General features: G+C 40.5%; 1 protein-coding gene across 4 annotated transcripts in view; it reads right to left on the bottom strand.

The window, feature by feature from the left end:
• The window catches only part of Znf318 (zinc finger protein 318), a 57,995-nt gene that overhangs the window by 460 nt on the left and 31,466 nt on the right, over positions 1 to 26,069 (bottom strand). The window contains exons 5-10 of one of the 4 annotated variants that reach the window (XM_042671965.1): positions 24,167 to 24,266; positions 19,323 to 19,621; positions 17,613 to 17,816; positions 17,057 to 17,156; positions 15,739 to 15,857; positions 11,264 to 15,425 (exon numbers count right to left, since the gene is read on the bottom strand). In XM_042671965.1, coding sequence (XP_042527899.1) covers positions 12,198 to 15,425; positions 15,739 to 15,857; positions 17,057 to 17,156; positions 17,613 to 17,816; positions 19,323 to 19,621; positions 24,167 to 24,266 — 4,050 coding nt within the window. In that variant the 3' untranslated portion in view covers positions 11,264 to 12,197. Of the gene's footprint in view, positions 1 to 6,987; positions 7,141 to 11,263; positions 15,426 to 15,738; positions 15,858 to 17,056; positions 17,157 to 17,418; positions 17,817 to 19,322; positions 19,622 to 24,166; positions 24,267 to 26,069 lie in introns of those variants that run through there. The other 3 variants (XM_042671968.1, XM_042671970.1, XM_042671969.1) reach the window with 3 other exon arrangements.

Genomic DNA, 26,069 nt, shown 5'->3' with positions numbered 1-26,069 from the left:
TGTTACTATAAAGGTGATGTACAGTTACATAAGTTGGGTAAAGGGTACGTTTCTTTTATGACAATGTCACCCCTTCCCCTCGCTCTCCCTGTTTTTCTTCCCATCCCCACCCACAAGTCATACAGTTCATTTTCAACATAGTGTCTAATGAGTACCACTGCTGCATTTGTTCACCCTTTGTCCCTTTATTTCTGTGTTCCCCCTTGCCCTCCATAAGACAGGCAAACGAACAAACAAGACAAAGAAAACAAAAAGGAAAAATCTCTTGTTTCCATTTCCTGAATTTTTTTTTTTTTTCAAGTCATGGGGCCTGAACTCTGGGGCCTGGGTGCTGTCCCTCAGCTCTTCAGCTCAAGGCTAGCGCTCTACCACCTGAGCCAGTGCTACTTCTGGCTTTTTCTGCTTATGTGGTGCTGAGGAATCGAACCCAGGGCCTCATGCATGCAAGGAAAGCACTCTACCACTGAGCCACCTTCACAGCCCGTGAATTTTCTTTTCTGTACAATGAGTAGCAGCACAAAACTATCTCACAGAGTTGGTAAGGAATTAAATGAGTTATACAGCACCTAGCACTTAAAGTGCTATATAACTAATAACTGTCACTTTTTTTTTTTTGGTCCAGTTGTAGGGAGTGAACTCTGGACCTGGGCACTGTCCCTCAGCTCTTCAGCTCAAGGCTAGTGCTCTACCACTTGAACCACAGCGCCACTTCCGGCTTTTTTTTTTCTGCTTATGTGGTGCTGAGGAATCGAACCCAGGGCCTCATGCATGCAAGGCAAGCGCTCTACCACTGAGCCACCTTCCCAGCCCAATAACTGTCACTTTTAAATGATGAGTTTCTTCATGAACTCAAAACTCCTTGTTTGGAAGCCTCAAAACATGTTCTGCATACAATAAATAGCTTGCTCATAAAATTGTATTTCTTATTATATTTAAAAGTATAATTTGGGGTGGGAGGTGGGGCTCAAGTGGTAGAGTACCTGGCCTAGCAAGGCTGAGGTCTTCAGCTCAACCCTAGTATCACCAAAAAATATTAGGGATTACTTAGCTGGGTACTGGTGGCTCAGGCTTGTTAACCCTTAGCTACTCAAGAGGCTAAGATTTGAGGATTAAGGTTCAAAGCCAGTCTGGGCAGACAAATCTGTGAGACTCTTATTACCAATTAACCAGCCAGAACTGGAGGTGTGGCTCAAGTATTTGAGCACCAGCCCTGATTGAAAAAGATGAGTATAAGGCCCAGAGTTCAAGTTCTAGTGCACATACAAAAAAAAGTATAATTTAAAGGCCTATCATGTATTTATAATTTAGTTTAAGATTTTTAAATATGTTAAAAATAGTCCAGCAGTACTTCAAAGCACACTTAAAATGTAAGAATGTAAGAAAATATTAGCAAATCGTCTATCTGGTAAGGGTCAAGTAACAACTTAACTGACTTATTTTGTTATAATAAAAGGACAATACAATTAGAAATGCAGAGTGTGAATACACGTTCTTTCAAAGAAAATACACAAATGTTCTTCAAACACCTTAAAAGATGTTTCACATCATCAGTCACTAGGAAAATGCAAATCAGGACCAAAATATGGTACTATTTAAACATACTAGGATAGGTGTCATTTAAAAGACAGCAAAAACCTGTTACTAGTGGCTCATGCCTATAATCCTAGCCACTCAGGAGGCTGAAAGCTGAGGATTGAGGTTCAAAGCCAGCCCAGGCAGGAAAGTCCTGGTGAGACTCTTAACTCAAATTTTAAAAAGCTGTAAGTAGAGCTATAGCTCAAGGGGCAGAGTATCAACCTTAAGCACTAAAACTCAGGGAGCAGCACCCAGGCTCTGATGCCTCAGGACTGGCACTGAAATTTTAAAAAAAAGTACCAAGTGTTGGCAAGGATATGACAAAGCTGGATCCCTCATACATCGTGCGTGGTAAAGTGGAGCATTGCTTTGGAAAACAGGCAGTTCCTGAGAAAGCTAAACAGAGCCAGGTGCTGGTAGTTCATGTCTATAATCCCAGCTGCTCAGGAGGCTGAGATCTGAGAATCACCGTTCAAAGTCAGCCTAGGTAGGAAAGTTCATGAGACTGTTATCTCTAATTAACCACCAGAAAACCAGAAATGGCACTGTGGTATGAAGCAGTAGAGCTCTAGCCTTGAGTGAAAAAGTTCAGGGACAGTGCCCACCCAGGCCCTGAGTTCAAGCCCCACAACTGACAAAAATAAATGTATTTTTTATTTTTGTTTTTTTTGGGTCCGGTCATGGGGCCTGAACTCTGGGCCTGGGCGCTATCCCTCAGCTCTTCAGCTCAAGGCTAGCACTCTACCACTTGAGCCACAGTGCCACTTCCGGCTTTTTTCTTCTTGCTTATGTGGTGCTAAGGAATCGAACCCAGGGCCTCAAGCATGCAAGGCAAGCACTCTACCACTGAGCCATCTTCCCAGCCCCCTGTTTTTTTTTTTTTTTTTTTTTTTTTGCGGTCCTGGGGCTTGAACTGGGGGGCCTGGGTGTTGTCCTTGAGCTCTTTTGCTCAAAGCTAATGCTCTACCACTAAACTACAGCACCACTTCCAGATTTCTAATGGTTAATTGGAGCTAAGAGTCTCACGGACTTCCCTGACCAAGGTAGCCTCCTGAGTAGCTAGGATTGCAGGTGTAAACCACCAGTCCTGGCTTCACCTCACATTTTACCCCTCGGTCCATTTCCAAGACAAATGAAAACACATTTCCATACAAACACTGATATGTGAATAGAAGCACTATTTACAATAGCTAAAAGAGTAAAAACAATCAGAAATCTATCAACTGATAAATGGAGAAACAAAATGTAATATATCCATACAATAGAACATTTAGCCATAAAAAGAAATGGAACATTTAGTTAGGCATGCTACAAACAAGAGTAAACCATGAAAATAATCCAGAAGCTAGAAGCTGGTGCTGGGGCTGGAACTCAGGGCCTGTGTACTATCCCTGTGTTTTTTTGCTCAAGGCTAGAGCTCTGTGACTTGAGCCACAGCTTCACTTCTGGCTTTTTTTGTGATTAACTGGAAGTAAGAGTCTCACAAACTTTCTTTCAGGGAAAACCAGATCTTAGTCTTCTGAGTAGCTAAGATTACTGGCATGAGCCACCGGCATCAGGCAGAGTTCCAGCCCTGAGTGAAAAAGCAGAGCAAGAGTATGAAGCCCTGAATCCAAGCCCCAGTATTGGCACATCTACATACAATGTTCACCTGAGACAGCAATCAGAATAGGGAAGATGCTGGAAGAGAATATGACAAGGCACTTGGTGGTGTTGGCCATATTTTAGTTTTGGATATGGCAATGGATACTTGGGTATGTTCATCTCGTGAAAATTTGAAGTTAAAAGACTGTAATGTATGTGCTTTTAAAATATGAAGTTGCAATTTAATACAAAAGTTTGAAAAGCTATGGGCACTTGTGGCTCACATCTGTAATCCTAGCTACTCAGGAGGCTGAGAACTGAGGATCATGGTTCAAAGCCAAGACAGGCAGAAAAGTCTATAAGACTCTTATCTCCAATTAGCCACCAGAAAGTTGGAAGTGGAGCTGTGGCTCAAGTGATAGAGCACTAACCTTGAGTGAAAAAGCTCAGGGAGAGCGCTCAAACCATGAGTTAATGCACAACAACTGATGGACAAAAAAAAAGTTATATAATATCATATGACGCAGAAATTCTATTCCTCAGTGTACATCCAAGAGAACTAAAAACATATGGCCACACACAAAAAAACAGCACTGTTTATACTTGACCTAAAGTATAATAATCAAATAATCAAATGTTTGTCAACTAATAAGCAAAACCTGATATATTCCTACAATGGAATATTAGCCATAAAATACAATGAAGTAGTCACACATGATACCATATAGTTGAACCTTCAAAATAATATGTTAAAGTGATGCTCAGAATAGGTATATCCAGAAACAGCAGATTGACACTGCCAATTTTAGTGGCTTGAAAATAATTAAGAATGTCCACTACTGGCATGTTTTTTTTTTTTTTTCTGGCTGGGAAGAGGTTGATGGAAATGTTCTGGATTAAAATAGTAGTTCTGCTTGTATAACTTTGAAGACAGTAAAAACCAGAGAATTGTATAATTTAAGATGGTGGATTTTATAGGAATGTATATAGTTAAAATAGATTGTTAGTATATATGAAAGTAGTACAATGGAACTTGTTGAAATTGTATTAGGAAGGGGGAAGGAGGTAAGAGAGAGTAATAGGGTGGGGGAGATAGATTGGAATGCATCTATATATAAGTGAAAATGTCATAATGATATTCCCTTTCATAGCTAAAGTATGGTAATAAAAAGGGTGCCAAGTTTTGTTATATAAATTTTAATGTTATGGGCTGGGATGTAGCTCAGTGGCAAAGCGCCTGCCTAGCAAGTGCAACGTCCTGGGTTCGATCCCCAGTACCAAAAAAGACAAAAAAAATACAGTTAAAAAATAAATTTTAACGTTATATTTTAATAAAAATAGATCTTAAATGTTTCTTCATTCTTAACATATACAACAGACTGGTTGTATGGCTTAAGTGGTAGAGAATTGGCTGTGGCTCCAGAAAGCCAAACAAAAGTTCAAAGCCCTGGACTGGCACACCCCAAAAAAAGATATTGGAGATAGACAAACTCTAGCATATCAAATAGAAGACATACAAAGGGAAAAACATTCTGACTTACACATGGACTTCAGATACCACTCGAGACCATGACTGTGTATCAGTTAGGAAGGAAAGCTTGTGACTAACACCCTGATTGTACCTGGGAAGATTGTGAGAGCTGATGAGAAACAGATCTTGGGCTGGAGAGAAAGTGGTGGTGACAAAGTGTTGGCAGCACTGGCACCAGTTGCTTTCCATTGCTTCATCCACAGGATAATGCTTAGGTATGAGTAGTAACAGAAGGCCTGGAGATACTTCTTACCCTTTACTTGAAAGCCATCTACTGATGGCTTTAGATATACATTGTATGGTTTATTATTATTGTTATTATTATTATTATTTTTGTCAGTCACGGTGCCTGAACTCTGGGCCTGGGCGCTGTCCCTCAGCTCTTCAGCTCAAGGCTAGCGCTCTACCACTTGAGACACAGCGCCACTCCCAGCTTTTTCTGCTTATGTGGTGTTGAAGAATAGAACCCAGAGCCTCATGCATGCAAGCACATTACCACTGAACCACCTTCCCAGCTCTCTTTTTTTTTTTTTAACTGTTGATCAGTGTATCTAAAAATTACCCAAGCCTGGTGCTAGTGGCTCATGCCTGTAATCCTATCTACTCAGGAGGTTGTGATCTGAGGATCACGGTTCAAAGCCAGCCTGGGCAGAAAAATCTATGAGACTCTTCTCTCCAGTAAACTACTCAAAAATCCAGGAAGTAGTCCTATAGCTCAATAGGTAGAGTGCTAGCCTTGAGCACAAAGAGGCTCAGTGACAGCACCCAGACCTTGAGATCAAGCCTGAGGATGGGTAATAATAATAGTTATCCAAAACAGATTTATCTGGGTAATAAGCTACATTTATAGCACTTTAAAAAAAAGTGCCTAGGAGCTGGGCGCTGGTGGCTCATGCCTGTAATCCTAGCTATTCAGGTTGCTGAGATCTGAGGATGGTGGTTCAAAGCCAGCCCAGGCAGGAAAGTCCGTGAGAGTCTTATCTCCAATAAACCACTAGAACACCGGAAGTGGTGCTGTGGCTCAGCGGTAGAGCACTTGCCTTGAGCTGAAGAGCGCAGGGACAGCGCCCAGGCCCAGAATTCAGGCTCCACGACAAGAAAAAAAAAAGTGCCTAGATTTACAACACAGAAACAAAAGTAGTATAACATTTTTTTGGGTTAATCTTTTTCTAAAATAGATCAGATTTAAATTAATCTGAGATTTAAGGAGCAAGTTGAAGCAGTTTTTGTTTGCTGTTGTTTTTGGCTACCAGGCTTGAACTCAGGGCCTGGTCACTGTCTTTGAGCTCTTTTTGCTCAAGACTAGAGCTACACCACTCTGAGCTACAGGGTCACTTCTAGTTTTCTGGAGATAAGAGTCTCTTGGACTTTCTTGCCTGGGTTGTCTTTGAACCTTAATTTTCAGATCTAGCCTTCTGAGGAGCTAGGATTATAGACATGAGCCACCAGCATCTGGTGAGGCAGTTTTTTGAGTTCTGTTTCTCATTTTCATTGTGTTGCTGAGTTCACAATTCCAAGTAGACAGAATATTAAAAGAAATGTCTACTGAAATTTTAGTATATTAAAACAGAGAGTAAGGAATGGTATTTACCTGCTCCTGTGTCCTAAAGTCTGATTTCCCAGGATTTTTCAAACATTTTCTTTGTGATTGTTCCTCCTTCCTTGACCGTCCTTTATCTTCCTTGTATCCTACTCCTCTAAGGACATACCAGTTGTTCTTTGATTTTTTTCCCCCCAGTCCTGGGGATTGAACTCAGGGCCTGGGCACTGTCATTGAGCTTCTTTTGCTTAAGGCTAGCACTCTATCACTTGAGCCACAGCACCACTTCTGGCTTTTTCCTGTATATGTAGTACTGAGGAAGTGAACCCCAGGCTTTATGTATGCTAGGCAAGCACTCTACCACTAAGCCACATTCCCATCTCTGTTCTTTGATTCTTTCATGGGGCATTAAAATAGCCTCAAACCAAGGTAGATGGTCTAGTTGCTAGGGATATTGGAGCCTAGAGTCTAAAAAGAATGGGGAAACAAAGTTTTCAGCTTTAAAAGTACCAGAGCACAAATGAGAAATGGAAGTTTATTTATTCAATGTTAAGTGAAGTGTGGAATGGAAGTCTAAAATATATACTCTGTTCATTCTCATCTTGTTCATCCTCTACTGGTAGATACATATATACTTATGTACATATATACATATATACAGACAATGAGTTCATTCATTAGCTCGCTCATTTTTTTGGCAGCTAAAATGTCTGGCCTTCTTCACAACCCAGGTTTGCCCCCAAGCAGCCATACCCACCTTCTCTAAGTCAGATCCTAGAGGTGATGGCCTACTGGCCACAAGGATGCTCATCATTTTCAGGGTCTCAGTGGCTTCTAGCACTGCCTCCCTGGAGCAGAAATGTTTACTGCAGATCTTCCTTTGGAAATCTGAAGAATTCTGGAATTGTCCCTGAGAAGAAAGGAAGATAGAGGGATGACAGTTAATAACAATGTGGTCATAATTATTCTTACATAGTTAAGCATGTGTGATTCTGTAAGAAGACTGGATAGAACCTTAAGAGACTATGAGTGAAGATGAAATTAAATAATGCATAAATATGGTAGGTTTTCTCTGGTTGCTTTCTTCACTTCTTTTATTCTCCCATTTTATGTTTCTATTTTTATCCTGAACATTCACTTTTTTTTTTTTTTGCAGTCCTGGGGTTTGAACTCAAGGCCTGGGCACTGTCCCTGGGTTTCTTTTACTCAAGGCTAGTGCTCTACCACTTGAGCCACAGCACTACTTGCAGCTTTTTCTGGAAAAAGCTTATTAGAGATAAGGTTTCATGGACTTTTCTGCCCGGGCTGGCTTCCAACTGCAATGCTCAGATCTCAACATCCTGAGTAGCTAGGATTACAGGTGTGAGCCCACCGGTGCTCAGCTTTCACTTCTCTTAAACATACTAATTTCCCATATTTTCTACAAAACTTTTTTTATTTCTTGCCTTGTTTCCTATGCTTGAGACAGAAACCTGTAAGGCTTTATTTAAATGGTTCTATCTAAACAGGCTCTTTCTTCCATCCTATTGCATACCACTAAGACTTTGTGATAAAGACTAGTACTTTATTGAAATCATTTAATGCCTAATTGTACAATATCAGTAGATATAGTCACAATCAGCTCAACAGAGGTAAGGTCAAGAGAAGAGATGGAGAAAGGCAGAATGGCTGGGGATTCCTTGACAAAGGAATGCTGTCCCTGCATAGATGGGAGTAGAGACCTTTTTTTGTAAGGATGGAATACAGATGAGAGGAGTGACGATAGGCATGCACTAAATAGAGATACAGCTTTAAGAAAAAAATATTACCATGCAATATACAGAAAGTCCCCAAAACCCATCCTATAGTTCTGTAGCACCAGATAACCCTTACTGATGTATACTTTTATGTATGTATGTATATGTACTATTTACATGTGTGGATAATTTTATGTAAAGTGCATCTTCCCTGTCAGAAGACTAAAATGCAACAGAAAATGGAAAAAAGAGCATCCTTTTTTTCTCTTGCAAAATGAACTTTTTCAGTTAATTTTTGTTTCTATATAGAAATGAAATGAATTTTGATAAGATGACAAGATGTTAGATGGGCCAGAAAATGTTAACCACTTCAGCCAACTTAAGAGATTCTGGGTTTGACTATCTGACTTCAACATGCTTATCTGCCTGGAGAGAAAAATGCAGTCATCAAAAAATCAAAGCCCTCAAATCTCCCCCCTCCCTTTTTTTAAATTAACGCTAGGGTAAGTTCACCACCTTCCCACACCTGGTGTCCCTTGTAGGGGCTGCAGAGGTAATGTCTGCCTCCTAAGCTGGCATCATACTTAAGAATGCCATTGAAATGAGGGAACCACTGGCACCTTGAAGAACACAACTACAGTGTTCTATGCATAAAGACCTAGAACAGAAGAGAACAGTTGCTTTTAGAGTGCTGAGTACTCAGTAAACACAATCAACAATTTAATTTTTAACCTACTTATAAATTGCTATTATCAGAATAAAAACAGCTATTATCACCATCTTGATTCAATAATTTTTTTTATTGAGTATCCTGTGTCAGGTACCTACATGCTGGGAATACAATGGTTAAAAACACAATAAACAAAGATGACTTCCTCTGAAGAATTTATGATGCAGTTGGGGAAACATAAGATTACAACCATGTTAAGTACTATAATAATCATACATGTTTATTAATGTTTTCTCTGAGTGTATGTGAACTGAGGGCAAATCAGTGGTGATATTTAAAGATTTTCATTTTAAGTAAATTGACTTATTAATGAATTCTATCTCTCTGTGTATAATTATATAAACAATTGAAAAATTAAACTATAAAGAAAACATTATTAATAAATGGAGTCTTTGTTTAGGTTTGCCTTCTGTACTTGGTAGGTAAGCTTTGTGGAGGCAAGGAGAACCAGTGCTTAGAAGTATATTAAAAACAGCCAAGTGCCAGTGGTTCATGCCTATAATGCTAGCTACTCAGGAGGCTGAGATACGAGGACTGCCGTTTGAAGCCAGCTGGGGCAGGAAAGTCCATGAGACTCTTCAATTAACCACCAAAAAGCCAAAAGTGGAGCTGTAGCTAAAGTGGTAGAGTATCAGCCTTGAGCAAATAAGGGACAGTGACCAGGCTGAGTTCAAGCCCTAGTACCAGCACAAAAAATAAGTATTAACAAAATATGAACTATCTTAGTTTTGTCAGAGGTTATCTCCTCTCCGAACTCTTCTCCACTTAAAATACATATATAATGTGCCTAGTGATAGCTATATCTTGTATGTCCACTTCCCATCTCATTCCCCATTCTTCCTGTCCCCAAACTTGTCAGTGTTACAGACATACATGTATTCTAACATGGCCTGCTATCAAAACATTAACTGATTGGTTTGTTTTTGGTCAGTTGTGGGGCTTGAACTCAGGGCCTTAGGACTGTCTTTGAACTTTTCATTCAAGGCTAGTGTTCTACCAGCACCGCTTGTGGCTTTCTGGTGATTAACTGGAGAAAGAGTCTCATGGACATTTCTGCCTGGGCTGGCTATGAACAATGATTCTCAAATCTTACCCTCCTGAATAGCTAGGAGTACAGGCACAAGCCACTGGTACCTGGCTTTAACTGATTGTTTTGACTTTTTTGACTTTTCAGAAAAATGACATAATGTGGGAAGATTTAGCTATAGTAGCAATATTAGTAGAAAGATAACTAAAGGTAATCACATGCCCTCTGAATATGCTATAAGGCAGGAATCTCTGTTCATAAAGCCAAGTGACCTTTTTAAGGAGTTATTTATGCAACTTAGATAAAATTAAGTATTTGCTCACATTCAAACATAACTACTGATGATTGTGTGTGTGCTGGTCCTGGGGCTTAAACTCAGGGCCTGAACTCTGTCCCTGAGCTTTTGTGCTCAAGGCTAGTGCTCTTACCGTTTTGAGCCATAGTTCCTTTTCTGGCTTTGTAGTAATTAACTGGCAATCAGTCTCATGTACTTTCCTGCACAGACTGGCTTTGAACCATGATTCTTAAGTAGTTAGGATCACGGGCATGAGCCACCAGTGCCTGTTTTGTTTTTGTTGGTTGTGGGGCTTGAACTCTGGGCTTGAGTGCTGTCCCTGCACTCTTCAGTTCAAAGCGAGTGCTCTACTGCTTGAGCTACAGTGCCACTTCCAGTTTTCTGGTGGTTTATTGGAGATAAGAGTCTCACGGACTTTCCTGCCCAGGCTGGCTTTGAACTGTGATCCTCAGATCTCAGCCTCCTGAGCAGCTAGGAATATAGGCATGAGCCACCAACACCAGGCTGACAATTTGTTCTTATTACTGAGGAAATCCCAATAAGAATTCCTGATTGTCCTTCAGGTCCCAAAAGAGCCTAGAGAGAGAAAGCACAAGATGGGGTTGGAGGAGTGACTCAGTTGGTAAAGTGCTAGCCAATTAGCAAAAGCAGCAGGTACTGAAAGAGAGAAGAGAAAGGATAAACTTCACAAGAGGAAGACATTACTACTACCAATTTGGGACAGCACTGGGGCATGGATATGACTTATAAATACACACATACATGCATTGTATATAACTATATATTCTGGCAGCAAGAAAGAAGTAACTGGGGGAAAGAATGGTTGGGGAGTAGTAACAGTAAGGTAACAGGTGTTCACTATTCTAGTTATCCTTTGAAGTTCAAATATGTGTGGTGTCCTTGCGTAGCAAGCACAAAGTCCTGAGTTCAAACTGCAGTACTTTCAAAACAAAAATTCTGAAACATCGGGCTGGGAAGGTGGCTCAGTGGTAGAGTGCTTGCCTTGCATGCATGAGGCCCTGGATTCGATTCCTCAGCACCACATAAGTAGAGAAAGCCAGAAGTGGGGCTGAGGCTCAAATGGTAGAGCCCTAGTCTACAGCTGAAGAGCTGAGGGACAGCGCCCCAGGCCCAGAGTTCAGGCCCCATGACCGACAAAAAAATAAAAAAAAAAAAATTCTGAAACATGGGATCAATACATTTATTCCACGAAAGTAATACATTAAAAATAAAGTTAAGCTTGTCCAAGTCAAGTCATAAATTCTTTAATCTTTTTTAACAAAATATACAACCCAAACATCACACTATGGTGTAAATAATGGTAAAGGGAGAGGTAGAAGATGGGATACATATAGGTTTATGGAACATAGAACGAATCCAATTACAAGATCAGGTTCTTATCTTCTATTTCTGAACAGAAATAGCCGCTAAACAATTAAATGCAAATTGTTACTAGTTCACAATACAATGAGCAAAGGCCATTCCAAAAATACAAGTGACCTCAAAAACAAAACAAAAAAGAGCCTGTCAGATATTCTTCTATGTTTGAGGCCATTTCCAAACAGGATCACTTCAAGCAAAGGCAAGAGAATAAAAGACATATGGGAGTTGACATGCCAATAAGGGAAGTAGACACCATTAAATAAAAAGGCTACTCACGTGACATTTCAAACAATTAAGGCAGGCCCATCCAAATGAAAACCTAAAAGGACAACTCTTCCTTTTTCAGCAAGCCTCCTGGTTTTCTCCCAGAGGTGCTGTCAGCTGCCCAGGAAGTTGGATAGGAATATAACACAGCAGATGAGAAGTCAGCTGTCTCCCTCCTCCCCAACATCCAGAAACTGCAGTGAGTCAAGGCCAAAATACAACCAAAGCACACTATGTGGTGAGCCAGATCGACATTTGACTTTAATGACAAAGTAGGAAAAATTAAGAAAAAGGTAACAGAATATTTTTAACAGATACATATATAGAAGTTACGATTTTTTTTGATATTTTAAAGTAAGTTTTGTTTGAAGAGGTAAATTTTCTTAAGTTCCGCAAATGTTACGGTTAAGCTGCTGAGTGTATTTCTGGGTGTAGGTTCCAGGTAAAATTGCTAACTTGTCCTGGATCATCTAGGTATCTGGTTTCTAGAAGCTAATTTGATTGATCCACAAGTAGCCCTGGGTATTGTTTATTATATGTGAACACTGGATTGTGTGTGATCCTTGGTGGCATCAATTGCAGCTTCTGGTTCAGTTAATTGAGGGACTGTATTGCCTCCAACTATCTGTTCCTTGGAAAGGGATCCTGAAGTTGGAGGTTTTACCAAATTCAAAGCATTATCACTGTTTTCATCTGCTTGATCAACTGCTACTTCTGGGATGGATGCATCCAAAATTTCTAGCTGCAGAGGTCCCATCTCCAGGGAACTACACTTTAGAGGGTCACCTGGCTCAGCGAGAGAAGAACATAGTTTCTCTTTTGGAACTCCCGACGTCCGTGTGACAAAGTCAACAAGGTCTGGAAGGCAAGAAGATGGCCCAAAGCCTGTAGGATTAACTGTTTTGGATGTGAGTGAATCTTGCTTCTTTAATTGTGAAGCTTCTTCAACTTCCTCAGGCAACATTCCCCCTGTCAAAAGGTCAAGGGCTTGGTGTGTTCCTTCTAGGCCCCCCAAGCCACAGTCAAAATTTTCTACAGAAAGCCCAGTTTTCAAATAGTTAGAAGTGATCCTCCCATTTGTGGGATTAGATGAGTTGTGTTCACCCTCCGTTTCAAAGTTAAGCACCAGGGTTTTGGGAGAATCTAAAGGAAACCCAGACAATGAGGAGATTGGTTCAAAGTCACTGGGGATAGAGGCATCATATCTTATAGGTGATACAGAATTTTCTTCATATGCTTTCTGAGAAAGAGTACTTGGGGATCCATGTGCTACCTGAGTACTGCACAAGTCAACATGCATACTTCCCAGATTACTCCGGGCAGCAAGCTCCTTAGCCTCAGTTTCTATTGTCACTGTCTGTTCTGGACAGACATCTTGTGGCTCCACAACTTCCACTTCTGGTTTCTCTGGCCTCTTGTTCTTGTTCCAAACAGAAGGCTTGTAGATCATTTTACCTTGAAAATCTTTTGATCTTTCTTTCTTGAATTTGAAGGTTCTATATCTAGAAGTCCTGGAAGCTGAATTTTCAAGCCACTCTTGACTGCCAATGTTAACTCCTTTCTTCTGGGGACTATCTGTTAAACATATATCTGATCTGGCTGGGGACTCAAGCAGCAATGCTGGGGCAGAAATTCTAGGCATATCTTGTGGATTATGGAATAAGGATATTGTTTCTGATGAAAATGTATCTATTTTTGCCTTTGTAGAGGAGAATGCTTGTGCACTACTCAATTCAATTACTACTTTACTTGGGGTTTCATATCCTGTCACCAATTTCTTAGGTTGTTCTGCTTCTTTGTTACTGAATTTGGGCTGTTTTACTTCTCCTTCCCATCTGTTCTTGCTAGTTAAATTTGAATCTGCTAAGCTGTGGGTATGGGGCACAATGCTGGCACCTACTCCCCCTTCAATTTCCACCTTTCCTTTTGTTTCAGTATTTGTCTCTATCTCACTTTCTCCACAGTTATCAGGTTGGAGGAGCTCTTGGCTCCCCTTGTCTTGATTATCAGAATCTATAAGATGAACTTTTACCAACTTCTGAGAATCCTTGGTTTGACAGTGTGTATCTGTGTCTAGTTGAGGAGGTAAGTCTATACCAGGTGGTACTGGCTCTCCCGGGCCAAAATCAATTTTCCCTTGTGGAAGTATATCTCTATCAATGTCACTCTGGAGGGAGCTGGAAGTCCACGAGGCCAAAGTATCTGTCTTTGGGGTAACAGTTTCATAAGGCCTGTTTTGGCACAACCTGGCCAAAGGCTGTAAGAAGCCATGACTGCTGTTTCTGCCTTTTGAGTCTACATGCTCTACAACTGGCCATTTCCCTATGGACACCAGTGTTTCTGCAATGGGATTTTCAGGGTTGCTGACTACAGGTGCAGTAACCAAATCCCTATCTTGAGGTAAGTCCTCTTGGGAAGCACTGCTGTTCAAGGTAGAAGAGGTATCTGAACTTTCAGTCTTGGTGAGATTATTATTTTCCCCATTGGCCAATGGGCCACAGCTCAGCTTAGTCTCAGGGGCTCCTTTTCCACCACTACTGTAGAATATGTCATATAGGTCCTTAGCATTGGCTGTGGCTAAGCATGGATTTCGCTTCTCCAATTTTTTGGCTTGTTTAGTGAATACACTTGAGAGGGGTGGTGGAGGACGTACTAATACAGAGAACAGAGTCTGGTCTTGGTCACTCTCACTCACCCCAGGAGCCGTTTCATCAGAAGGAATGGCAGGTGGCTGTGCTGAGGGCATGATAGTTACAGACATTTCTGGATTCAAGCTATTTGAACCCAGAAAACCAGCACTAAGAGTCTGAGATACAATTGAGTTGGATTTTATAGGAGCCAAGGCAGCATTTACGTGAGTAGGAGTTGGAGCAACTGGATGAGGTATAACTGGGGGTGGTGGAGGTGGTGGGGGTGGGGGGGGTGGGAGAGGTGGCAACATCTGCTCAGGTATATGGGATAGCTCATTTTTTTCAGCTAGCACCATTTTTTCCTCTGGAGATCCTTTTAGAATCACCTCTTCCCCTCCAAAAGCTTTGGAGATGATATCTGGAGGCAAGAGGAGATCAGCTGAAGACTCTTTAACCACTGGCAGAGGTTTAGCAGTAGTTCCAGGGGACTTGATAGACAGAAAGGTATTAAGAGGAGCGGGCTTGCTCACTGTGGCTGAACCTGATTTGCGGAGTACTGTAGATGGGATAGGCAGGTTGGGTCGAATTTTAGTCTGTGTTGAAGTTGTAACAGGCATCCAAGGGCTAGTATGTGCAACAACAGTTTTCCCAGAAAGCTTGATTTTGATGGGCTTTGCCTTCCCAGGTTCAGCTTTGACATCTTCCTTGTCCTTACTATTTTCTACAGCCTCTTCCTTAAGGATGCTTGGGGCCACCACTGAACTTTTCTCCTCTTCTTTTTCTGTCTTCTTCCAGCTGAATTTCCCAAAAGATGATGATATTGGTGGTTCCTTTTTCACCTCTTCTTTCACATGGAGTTTGATGCTAATGTTCCTTTTATTTTCAGCTTTTTCAGGGGAATTCCCACCTTCAGAGAGCTGGTCCTCTAATTCTGCAGAGACCTGTTCATCTTCCTTCACTTCTTTCACAACCTTTGCCTTTTTTTCTTTCTTCTCTTCCTTTGGTTTCTCACTAAGTTTGCGCTTTAGTTCATTCTGCCGTCGTCGTTCTGTCTCTAGGACGACAGCCAAGCCAGCTTGGCGGTCCAGATTCCGCCGTTCCTCATACAATGGGTTTTCCTCCACATATTTCTGAGAAAAAAAGAAAAGAAAAGATAAAGGCTCAACAACTAGTCAAACTACTCTAAGAAAGAAAACCTTGGCCCCTGCAACTGCTAGAATTTACTTAGAAATCTTTAGATTTCTTTTTAAAGATTAAAGATGGTTCTAACTAGCTCAGTATCTCTCAAGCTAGTTAGGACAGGATTGTTAGCTCAAGGATTGAGAATTTCCCTAATAGTTATATAATTTGAAGTGTCAATGGTTTTTTTCTAGCTCTGAAGTGACAAAGTCAAAAAAATTACTATAGAAAGTAGAAAACGCCACATGGTATACAAAGACTAACCTTGTATTTCTCATTATGTTGGTGACCCTTTACATGTTGCTCTCCAGAAATTGGATCCCCAAAAAATTCCTCACAGAGCTGGCAGTAAAATCCAGTGATGGGAATTAAAAACTCAGAGCCTGAAAGAAACAGAAGGCTAAGGAAACAAGTCTTTTTCACCAAGAATGACAGCAAACAAGGAAATCTCACCACTCTTTTGTAGTAAGAGAACCTTATCCAATTTGGAGTCAGAAAAATCATTTAGATGAATCCTGCAGTCTTCCTAACCTAAGGCTTGAATTCTAGACCTCTATTCCTCTATTTCTTGGGAACACTTATCTGGTAAATTCTGCAGGTTCCTTTGCCAGATCCACTCCTATTGCTGACTCTCCTAAACTCTAAATATCACTTAGGATATCATCTTAGGAGATTTAAAAACTATTCTCCACTCAGGCACTGGTGGCTCATGCCCGTAATTCTAGCTGCACAGGAGGCTGAGATCTGAGGATCACGGTTCAAAGCCAGCCCGGGCAGGAAAGTCCGTGAGACTCTTATCTCCAATAAACCAATAGAAAGCCGGAAGTGGTGCTGTGGCTCAAGCAGTAGAGCGCTAGCCGTGAGCTGAAGAGCGCAGGGACAGCGCCCAAGCCCAGAGTTCAAGCCCCACAACTGACAAAAAACAAAAAACAATTCTCCAAGGTAGTTATTCTATTGCCATTTGTATGAGGATCATTACATCAGGAATCTACGTTGAAGGATATATTAGCAGCACTGACTATTTGCAAAGGTAAGAAATTGAAAATTTTAAATACAAATTTTTTTTCTTATCAATTTACTCCTTAATAACACTACCTCAAGTACTCTATAGTTCTTAGTTGAAGAATTAAATTACTGTCTTACTGCCTTTTATGTCTGGATTTCAAATAAATGTATAAACTAATGACAAAGACAGTTTGCCTAGATTTTAAGGCACATATATGATATATATCACATGGATATCATATATATAACTTAAAGTATATATATATATATATATCTTACTTTACATATCATTTTAATTGACATATCATGTCAATTAAAGTATATATATATGATACATGTATTTCACTTAAAGTATGTATACATACATATATATGTGTGTATATACCTATAAGACAATTTTATATATATATATATATATATTAGAGTTCATATATATAGATAGATAGATGGGACATTCTTAGACTTTGTTAAAAGAGCAGCTATGTCTCATGCTATATTGCTTCCTAACACATTAGTTAGAGACACAATTTACCCAGATAAATATAAGGAAACCACAAAAGAGATAGAGGAAACATACCTTTTGCAGGAACAGTTATCCTGTCAGTGCGCTTTATAGCATCTTGCTTGGTCTCACTCTGGGTCTTGGAAGCCCAAGGTCTGTTGTAGGGATCCAGTGTCTATTTGCAAGAGGCAGAGGTGCTCACACAACAGCACTAAAAACTCAATGACCCACTTGTCTCTCTTTTTTTCCCCTCACACATAAGACTAGGGAGCCAGAAGTCCCCAGTTACCCACCCAACCCACCCATTCTGCCAACTGTTTAAACGGAAATCACCTGTGGAAAAGGTAAACACATGTTAGAATAAGTACTAGAAACAGCTAAATGAAACAAAAAAATCAGGTACACAAGGAATCAAAAGAGGCAGAAGCCTCACTTACACTCATCATGGTGTTTAGTTATAGGTAGATCCCCTGGATTGAACCCTGGGGATGGCATCTCCTTTGCTGGTATCTCTTGACTCTTCAGATTGGGGCTCCTGCCCATGTGAGAATGTTTCATTTCCAGCTTTGTAATGTAGATAGGAATATAAAAGTTGGAAGGGAAGTGAAACAAGAGAGGACAAACGACTTACCTGTGTATGCTTCTTATTGTGCATATGGGTGAAAAAGTCAAACATGGTCCCACAAATAGTATTACAGTCTTTGCACCAATGACTGCCAGCATCATAGTACTCATAAGCAGGAGTGGGCTGATCAGACTTCTCGGTAATTGGTTGAGGGTTTTCAGCAGGCTGAGGGCTATTAATTCGTGACTTCTCATTGTTTACTGTTAATTCCTAGAGGGGAAAAAAACCCACACTTACAAAAGAATTCAAGGAAGTATAGATTTGTCTTAACAAAGAATGGTGGTCAAAATAATAATACGGTTATATGACCATATTTCTAATGCCCCAAAAGCTGTATAAGCTGGTAGAACGACAAAAGAAACCTGTATCCAAGGGTTAAAGAGAACAACCTAAACCCTATATATAATTCCATCACATCATGAATATGTTTACATATCCTAAAATATTTCTAAGAGAAGGTTCAAGATTGTGGAAACTGTCTCTGAACTGAGGGGAACTGGTAAACAAGCATGGGTAGTGGTCTGTTCACTGTATACACCTCAGTAGATGTTGAATATGTTACCTATGCAATCAAATACATCCATTAAATTTAAAAGTCAGAGAAGAAAAGCCGGGTGCCGGTAGCTCACGCCTGTAATCCTAGCTACTCAGGAGAATGATATCTGAGGATCGCGGTTCAAAGCCAGCCTGGGCAGGAAAGTCCGTGAGACTCTTATCTCCAATAAAAATTACTATAAAACTGGAAGCGGTACTGTGGCTCAAGTGGTAGAGCGCTCGCCTTGAGCTGAAGAGTGCAGGGACAGTGCCCAAGCCCAGAGTTCAAGCCCCACGACCAACCAAAAAAAAAAAAAAAAAAAGAGAAGAAAAACAAAAGTGGAAAAAACAGTTATAGTTATTCAGGTTAAGTAAATGACAGTAAACTTGCTTATTATATATGTATCCTGGTATAGAAAGGAGGAGAAGCTGGGCGCTGGTGGCTCATGCCTGTCATCCTAGCTTCTCAGGAGGCTGAGATCTAAGGATCCAGGTTCAAAGCCAGCCTGGGTAGGAAAGTCCGTGAGACTCTTTTTTTTTTTGGAGGGGGAGGGGTCCGGTCGTGGGCCTGAACTCTGGGTCTGGGGGCCATCCCTCAGCTCTTCAGCTCGAGGCTAGCACTCTACCACTTGAGCCACAGCGCCACTTCCAGCTTTTTTTTTTTTTTTGCTTATGTGGTGCTGAGGAATTGAACCCAGGGCCTCATGCATGCAAGGCAAGTGTTCTACCACTGAGCCACTTTCCCAGCCCACCCGTGAGACTCTTATCTCCAATTATCCACCAGAAAACTGTAACTGGCACTGTGGCTTAAAGTGGTAGAGCCTTATGACTAACAAAAGGAGGAGGAGGAGGAGGGGGGGTGGGGAGGAGGGGGGAAGAGGGGGAGGGGGAGGGAAGGGGGAGGGGGAAGGGAAGGGGAAGGGAGAAAGGAGGGAGGGAAGGAGGGAAGAAGGAAGGAAGGAAGGAAGGGAGGAAGGAAGGAAGGAAGGGAGGGAGGGAGGGAGGGAGGGTGAGAGAGACAGGAAGGAAGGAAGGAAGGAAGGAAGGAAGGAAGGAAGAAAGAAAGAAAGAAAGAAAGAAAGAAAGAAAGAAAGAAAGAAAGAAAGAAAGAAAGAAAGAAAGAAAGAGTCAAAATCATCCATAGTAGAAAAATAAAATAGAAATGAAAAGTTAAGTTTTTACCTTGTTGGAGAAAGAATTAGGGGATGACAACACTTCTGGGCTCTTAGATTTTTCTGCTTTTTCGGGCTTCTCTGTAGACTCTTTACTGTCATTTGAAGACTTTTGAGATTTATCAAAGATGTTAATTCCCAAGATCTGAGCCACTTTGTCCAATTCAGACTGCTTCTTTTCTGCCTCTTCTGCCTCTTGTCGTAGCTCTGCAATATCCTTCATAATGTTATCCTGAAGCCGACTCACCTCCACTAGGAGTGGGTCTTTATGACCATCCTTTTCCCTTCGTTTCTTGCGTAGCATCTCCCCTAAGCAGTCAAATGTTAACAAAAGAGACACAGGAAAACCTGTGAGTAGTTTTTTATTTATAAACAGTTATCTCTTAGGACGATATGCTTACAAAATCATTTTACATACAAGTTTCTAACAGCAAGTGAAACTGTGTTTATTATATGGACTGGCTTAGTAAAATTCTATAGTGTTTCTCTTCATATAGGAGTAATCAGCTAAGGATACATAGGCTTCAAGAGTTTCATGAACTTCCTCAAATAGTATATACAAATTTGTGTGAAGGTAGCCCCTAAAAAGATTAATAAATCTTATAATTATGAATATAGTAGCTATCTTCTCTAAGGAGCCAAAAAATAACTTGGAGGATAAAAAAATCAGGTATTTGATTTTATATGATTTAAGGATACTGTACCAACCTTTTATACTGAGTTTACGTTTTGCCTCAGGTTTATCTAATGATATTTCCTATCCCAAACTACAGGTCCTCAAGGATGAATTTTCAAGGATAAATAACAAAGTTTCTCATTTCCAAATAATGTAAACTCAGAAACAATGGTATTTTTTCCTATTGTCTATCCCTTATACTATCACCAAGCTGCAGTATTTAGAGACCTTGTTATTATCTTTCCTCATTGTGTATGTGAATTCATAAAGGCACAGATAAAAAGATAGGCGGATGAGCTGGGAATGTGGCTTAGTGGTAGAGTGCTTGCCTAGAATGCATGAAGCCCAGGGTTCAATTCCTCAGAACCACATAAACAACAAAGCTGGAAGTGGAGCTGTGTCTCTCAAGTGACAGAGTGCTAGCCTTGAGCAAAAGAAACTCAAGGACAGTGCCCAGGCCCTGAGTTCAAGCCCTAGGACTGGCAAAAGAAAAAAATAGGGGGAAAGTGAGATATCACAGAACATCTTGGAGCAAAATGGAAATATTCAAAAAACACTGAGAAGACATCAAAGGGACACTAGAAGGGCTGGGCTGTGGCTCAAGTGAAGAGTGGAAGCCTAGTAAATTCAAAGCCCTGAGTTCAAACCCCATTAATACCAAAAAGAAAAATAGATGAAAAAGATGTAATTGCTATAAGCAAGAGACTGAGATCTGAGAATCATGGTTCAAAGACAGCCCAGGCAGGAAAGCCCATGAGACGCTATCTCCAGTTAACCACCAGAAAACTGGAAGTGGCACTATGGTTTAAAGTGGTAGAGCACTAGCCTTGAGCAAAAGAGCTCAGGGACAGGAGCTGGGAAGGTGGCTTAGTGGTAGAGTGCTTGCCTTGAGCTGAAGAGCTCAGGGATAGCACCTAGGCCCAGAGTTCAGGTCCCACTACTGACCAAAAAAAAGGAGCTCAGGTACAGTGCTCAGGCCTGAGTTCAAGCCCCATGACCAACAACAGCAACAAAAAGATATAACTGCCAGTCACAGGTGGTAACTCATGCCTGAAATTCTAGCTACTCAGGAGGCTGACATATGAGGACTCTATTTCAAAGCCAGATCAAGCTAGCATATCTCTAGTTGGCATGACCCAAGTGGTGGAGCACCTGAGTAGTAAGTGCAAGGCTCTGAGTTCAACCCCCAGTACCACATAAACAAATAGCTTCTTTTTAAAAGTCCCAACATGGAGGTATGGCTCAAATGGTGAAACATCTTGAGCAAAAAGCTAAGTTAGAGCACAAGGTCCTGAGTTCAAGCCAGAGTACTGTTCACACACACACACAAAGAACACTACAGCCAAGTCAAAGGGGCTCCAACTAGCTAAATTTAGGACAATTTGAGCATGAAAATAAAGATTATAATCTATTACTACTTAATGGGTTCACAGTGATAAAAATGACTAAACCAATGAGAATAGGAGTGGGGAAGTTCCTCCTTATGGCAGAAATCCAACTAGTAAAGTTGCAACTAGATAGTAGGAAATTGACTGAATATTATTTCATCTGGAAATCTGTGCATTTACAGCATATGACCCTAGCAGAGGACATCAATGCCATGCTTACTCTTCTTGTTAACAAACAGTGACAGACATAAAGAGAGAAGATCATGGCTTGTGCCTGTCAGACCTAGTTTGATGCCACCACTGTAGGTGGGGAGTGGAAAGAAAAGAAACCACCTGGCATCAATAGTTCATGCCTATACTCTTTGCTACTCAAGAGGCTAAAATCTAAGAATCATGGTTCAAAGCTAGCCTAGGCAGACAAATTTGAATGACTTTCGTCTTCAATTGGCCAGCAAAGAAGCCAAAAGTAAGGGTTAGTAGGATGGCTCAGTAGGTAGCGTGCTAGCCAATGAATGAAAGCATCAGGTACTGAGTTCAAGTCCTAGTCTTGGACTTAAAAAAGAGCCAAAAGCAGAGGTGTAGCTTAAGTATTAAAGTACAAATCAAGAGGGAGAACTAGAGACCCTGAGTTCAAATCCTAGTACTGGTGGGCACTCACGCATGAGGCACACGTGTGCACGGGCACGCACGCACACACACGCACGCACACGCGCGCGCGCACACACACACACACACACACACACACACACACACACACGAGAAAACGGTAACCTCCATATCTTATCACTGTTGTGATATCATTGGAATACAGCCTGGGAACTGTGTGACAGTTTGTGCCACTTTAAAACCAATTACAGGGGCTGGGAAGGTGGCTCAGTGGTAGAGCACTTGCCTTGCATGCCTGAGGCCCTGGGTTCGATTCCTCAGCCCCACATAAGAAAAAAGCCGGAAGTGGTGCTGTGGCTCAAGTGGTAGAGCGCTAGCCTTGAGCTGAAGAGCTGAGGGACAGCGCCAAGGCCCCGTGACCGGACCAAAAAAAAAATAAAATAAAAAAATAAAACCAATACACAAAGAGCCTTCAATGCAAGAATGAAGACAAGAGTTTAGATAAACAGCAGTGGAAGAATGCCAATGATGTCATTCCCCATTCATAGTTTGTGGTTTCTTCTGTGCTAGAATTACCTGTGTCCTCTTGCAAAGCATTGATTGCAAAGTCAGCATGTCAGTTTAAAACACATTAGAAGTAAAGCATAAAGTCAATTTACAATATTGGAACTAAGAAAAGGCATTCATATATAATAATTTGGTAGATGTAGGTGTGTAGTGTCACAGTTTATATTATACAGTATGGCAATGCTATACAAATTTCATTCCATTTGTATCCTTCCTCAGGAAGAACTTTGTGTTTTTTTACCTTCTGAGAGAAATGTTATAGAAAGTATTATGATTTCATTAACAATGTTTTTTATTAGAATAACTTCTGTCTGGAATTTAACTTGCTATCTTACGTTTTTGATAACTGGCTGGCACTCACCTAAGCCACACCTCCAATCCTAGAATAATATTTCCTTTTCTTTTTTTGGGAGGGTGGGCTTGGGGGCAGTCCTGAGGCTTGAACTCAGGGCCTGGACACTGTCCCCGAGCTTCTTTTGCTCAAGGCTAGCACCCTGCCACTTGAGCCACTTCTAGCTTTTCTGTTTATGTGGTATTGAGGAATCAAAACCAGGGTTTCATGCATGGTAGGCAAGAACTCTACCCCTAAGCCACATTCCCAGTCCACAATATTTCTTAAAATTAAACAATGATATATATAACAGAAAACATTTTATAAAAAAGGATAAGCTAGCTGGGCACTAATGGCTCATGCCTGTAATCCTAGCTACACAGGAGACTGAGAACTGAGGATCATGGTTCAAAGCCAGCCCAGCAAGGAAAGTCCATGAGACTCTTATCTCCAATTAACCACCAGAAAACCGAAAGTGGCACTGTGGCCTTGGGCTGAAGAGCTCAGAGACAGTGCCCAAGCCCTGAGTTCAAGCCTCACAAATGAAAACAAAAGGATAAGATAGTAACTTTACAGTGGAGAAACTTGAAGACACCACTATTAGCAAATGATCAAAGTTAATGTCATCAGTAATGGGCCAAGTGAACACCTGAAATGAACTTAGCATTACTTTGTAGTATTTTGACCAATATTTAAAAAAAAAAAGAAAACATAAAGCAAACCAAAATTAAGGAACAGCCTGTGAAATATGTGACCTCTTCTCTTGCAAGCGTTTTAGCCACATCTCCAGGCAAAACATGACAATTGAATATGATGAATACTTTTGCCATAAACATTACTGGGACAACTGGCAAAATATGAGTAAGATTAGTAGAATAGATAATAGTATTGTATTATCATTAATTTCCTAATGTTTTTTATGCACTGTAATTACATACTTGGATTTTTGGTTGCTAGGAAATACACAAATTTAGGGGGAAACATCACATCTAAAATTTACTATAAAGTTCAGAAAAAATTATACAACCATACACAGATTGAGAGAAAGAAGAAATGAAGTAAAATGTTGATTTGGGAGGCTACTTGAGAACTCTTTGTTAGTCTAACTTTTTTCTATGTCTATGTCAAAATTTTTCTCACTGAACTTGTTTGAATGTACCAACATTTCTCCACTGTGGTCTCCTACTCAAGTTACTACAAAAAGGTACCAACATTTCTCCACTCTAGTCTCCTACTCAAATTACTACAAAAGGTAGCCAGGAATTGTATGAAGAGTTGTCTCATACCTTGTTGTTTATGAAGCCGCTCCAACTCAGTCCTGAGATAGTACATTTTCTTCTGGCGAGCTTCCCGGTCGCTCTTTAGTTTTTCCCTCTCTTCAATAACCTGAAATGTATCACATGGTAAGAGAGTCCCTCAGCTTCCAATATAATCCCTTTTATTTTCCTTTTAATAAACAGGGTTTTGAAATGTAGATCAGCTGGCCCTCAACTTATGATCCTCCTATTTCAGCCTCTCTGGTACTTGGGACATAGGCATGAATTACATATGGAGTCCTCCCTTTATTACTACTCTGTTCCAGAAGCCCTCATAATGGATCTTTATTATTATTATTATTATTTTATTCTTATTATAGAAGTGATGTACAGAGGGATTACAATTACATGAGTTAGGTAATGAGTAATATCCTTTCTTACAGTGTATTCTGTTCCCTCATTCTCCTCCAGTCCCTCCCTCCTGTCTCCACAAATGAGTTGAATAGTTCATTTTCAGCAGTGTCCAGTGAGCTCCACTGCTACACTTTTTCACCCTTTTTCTCTCGAGTTTTGTGCCCTCCCCAACCCTTCCAAAGATTTACACTTGATAAGGTAAAGAAGACAATCATCAAAAACTAAAAAAAAAGAATGAAAGAAAGAAAAAGAAGTCTTTTGTTTCTGTATCTTGGAGTTCATTTCAGTATGTATATTGTTTTATATAAAGAGGCACTTAGGCATAGCACCTTTGTGTTTCTCTCCTAAGAGTATTTTCTTGGGTTGGGAAGGTGGCTCAGTGGTAGAGTGCCATGAGGCCCTGGGTTCAATTCCTCAGCACCACATAAGCAGAAAAAGCCAGAGGTGGCACTGTGGCTCAAGTGGGTAAAGCACTCAACTTGAGCTGAAGAGCTGAGGAACAGCGCCCAGGCCCAAAGCACAGGTCCTATGACTGGCCAAAAAAAAAAAAAAAAAAGAGTATTTTCTTTTGGTCTCACTGTGTGAGTACCTAAAATCATGTATAATTTATCAAATACCAATGTGTTTTAGATCTAATTTCTGCATATCCGAGAGAACACATACTGGGTATCTTAACCTAAGTATCAATCCCTGCACACAGATACTCTGATTTAGCAAAGTGACATTTCATTATGATCTAAGTTCCAATATTGAAGTTTATCCTTTTCAGAACTGTACTACCAAGAAAGCATTATTTTATGTAGGAAGCGCCTGAAACCACTGACATCATCTACCAGATAGTAGTTCTGAGCTCAAAAGAAAGCACAGAGAGCTAACAGGTGTTATGAGCAAAGCATTATATAGTTACATTACATATTTCATGTTTTTCAATCCTCACATTTTCTCTTCTTTACAATAAAAAGCTGAATTCATGTAAGATTAAGTAGCTTACCCAGGCACAAAGTACATTTAAGATACTGGCATAACTGCCCTAAATCCCATTATCTTTCAATCATGTTACAACAACCTAATGGAAAAACATAAATATGGTTTAATAGACCAGTGAGAAAAACTCATTATTTGCCTGATTTAAATTCTAGACTCTTAAAGGGAAAATAAAGTGTCTTTATTGAACCTATTCATCCACTTTCCCAAAATACTTCAATAAAACTAAAACTTGAATTCAGGGTATCTGAATACAATTGAAAGAAAATTAAGAGGAAGTATTTTTTTGTCTGTAATCCTAGTTACTACTCAAGAGGCCGAGATCTGAGGATCTGTTTGAAGCCACCCCGGGCAGGAAAGGCCTTGAGATTATCTCTAACTAGTCACCAAAAAGCAAAAAAGAGTATAGCTGTGTCTCAAGTGGTAGAGTGCTAGGCTAGAGCAAAAAAGCTCAGTGACAGTGCCCACAAAAGTATTAGCTAAATTTAGTCATTTATTTTGTTAGTTTTATTTGAGTTTTTGACAGGGTCTCACT

The sequence above is a fragment of the Dipodomys spectabilis genome, unplaced genomic scaffold, assembly GCF_019054845.1.
Source record: "Dipodomys spectabilis isolate Male_0828 unplaced genomic scaffold, ASM1905484v1 ptg000669l, whole genome shotgun sequence".
NCBI lineage: Eukaryota > Metazoa > Chordata > Mammalia > Rodentia > Heteromyidae > Dipodomys > Dipodomys spectabilis.
The sequence above is the reverse complement of the archived record's forward strand: the minus strand, read 5'-3'. Positions and strand labels throughout refer to the sequence as shown.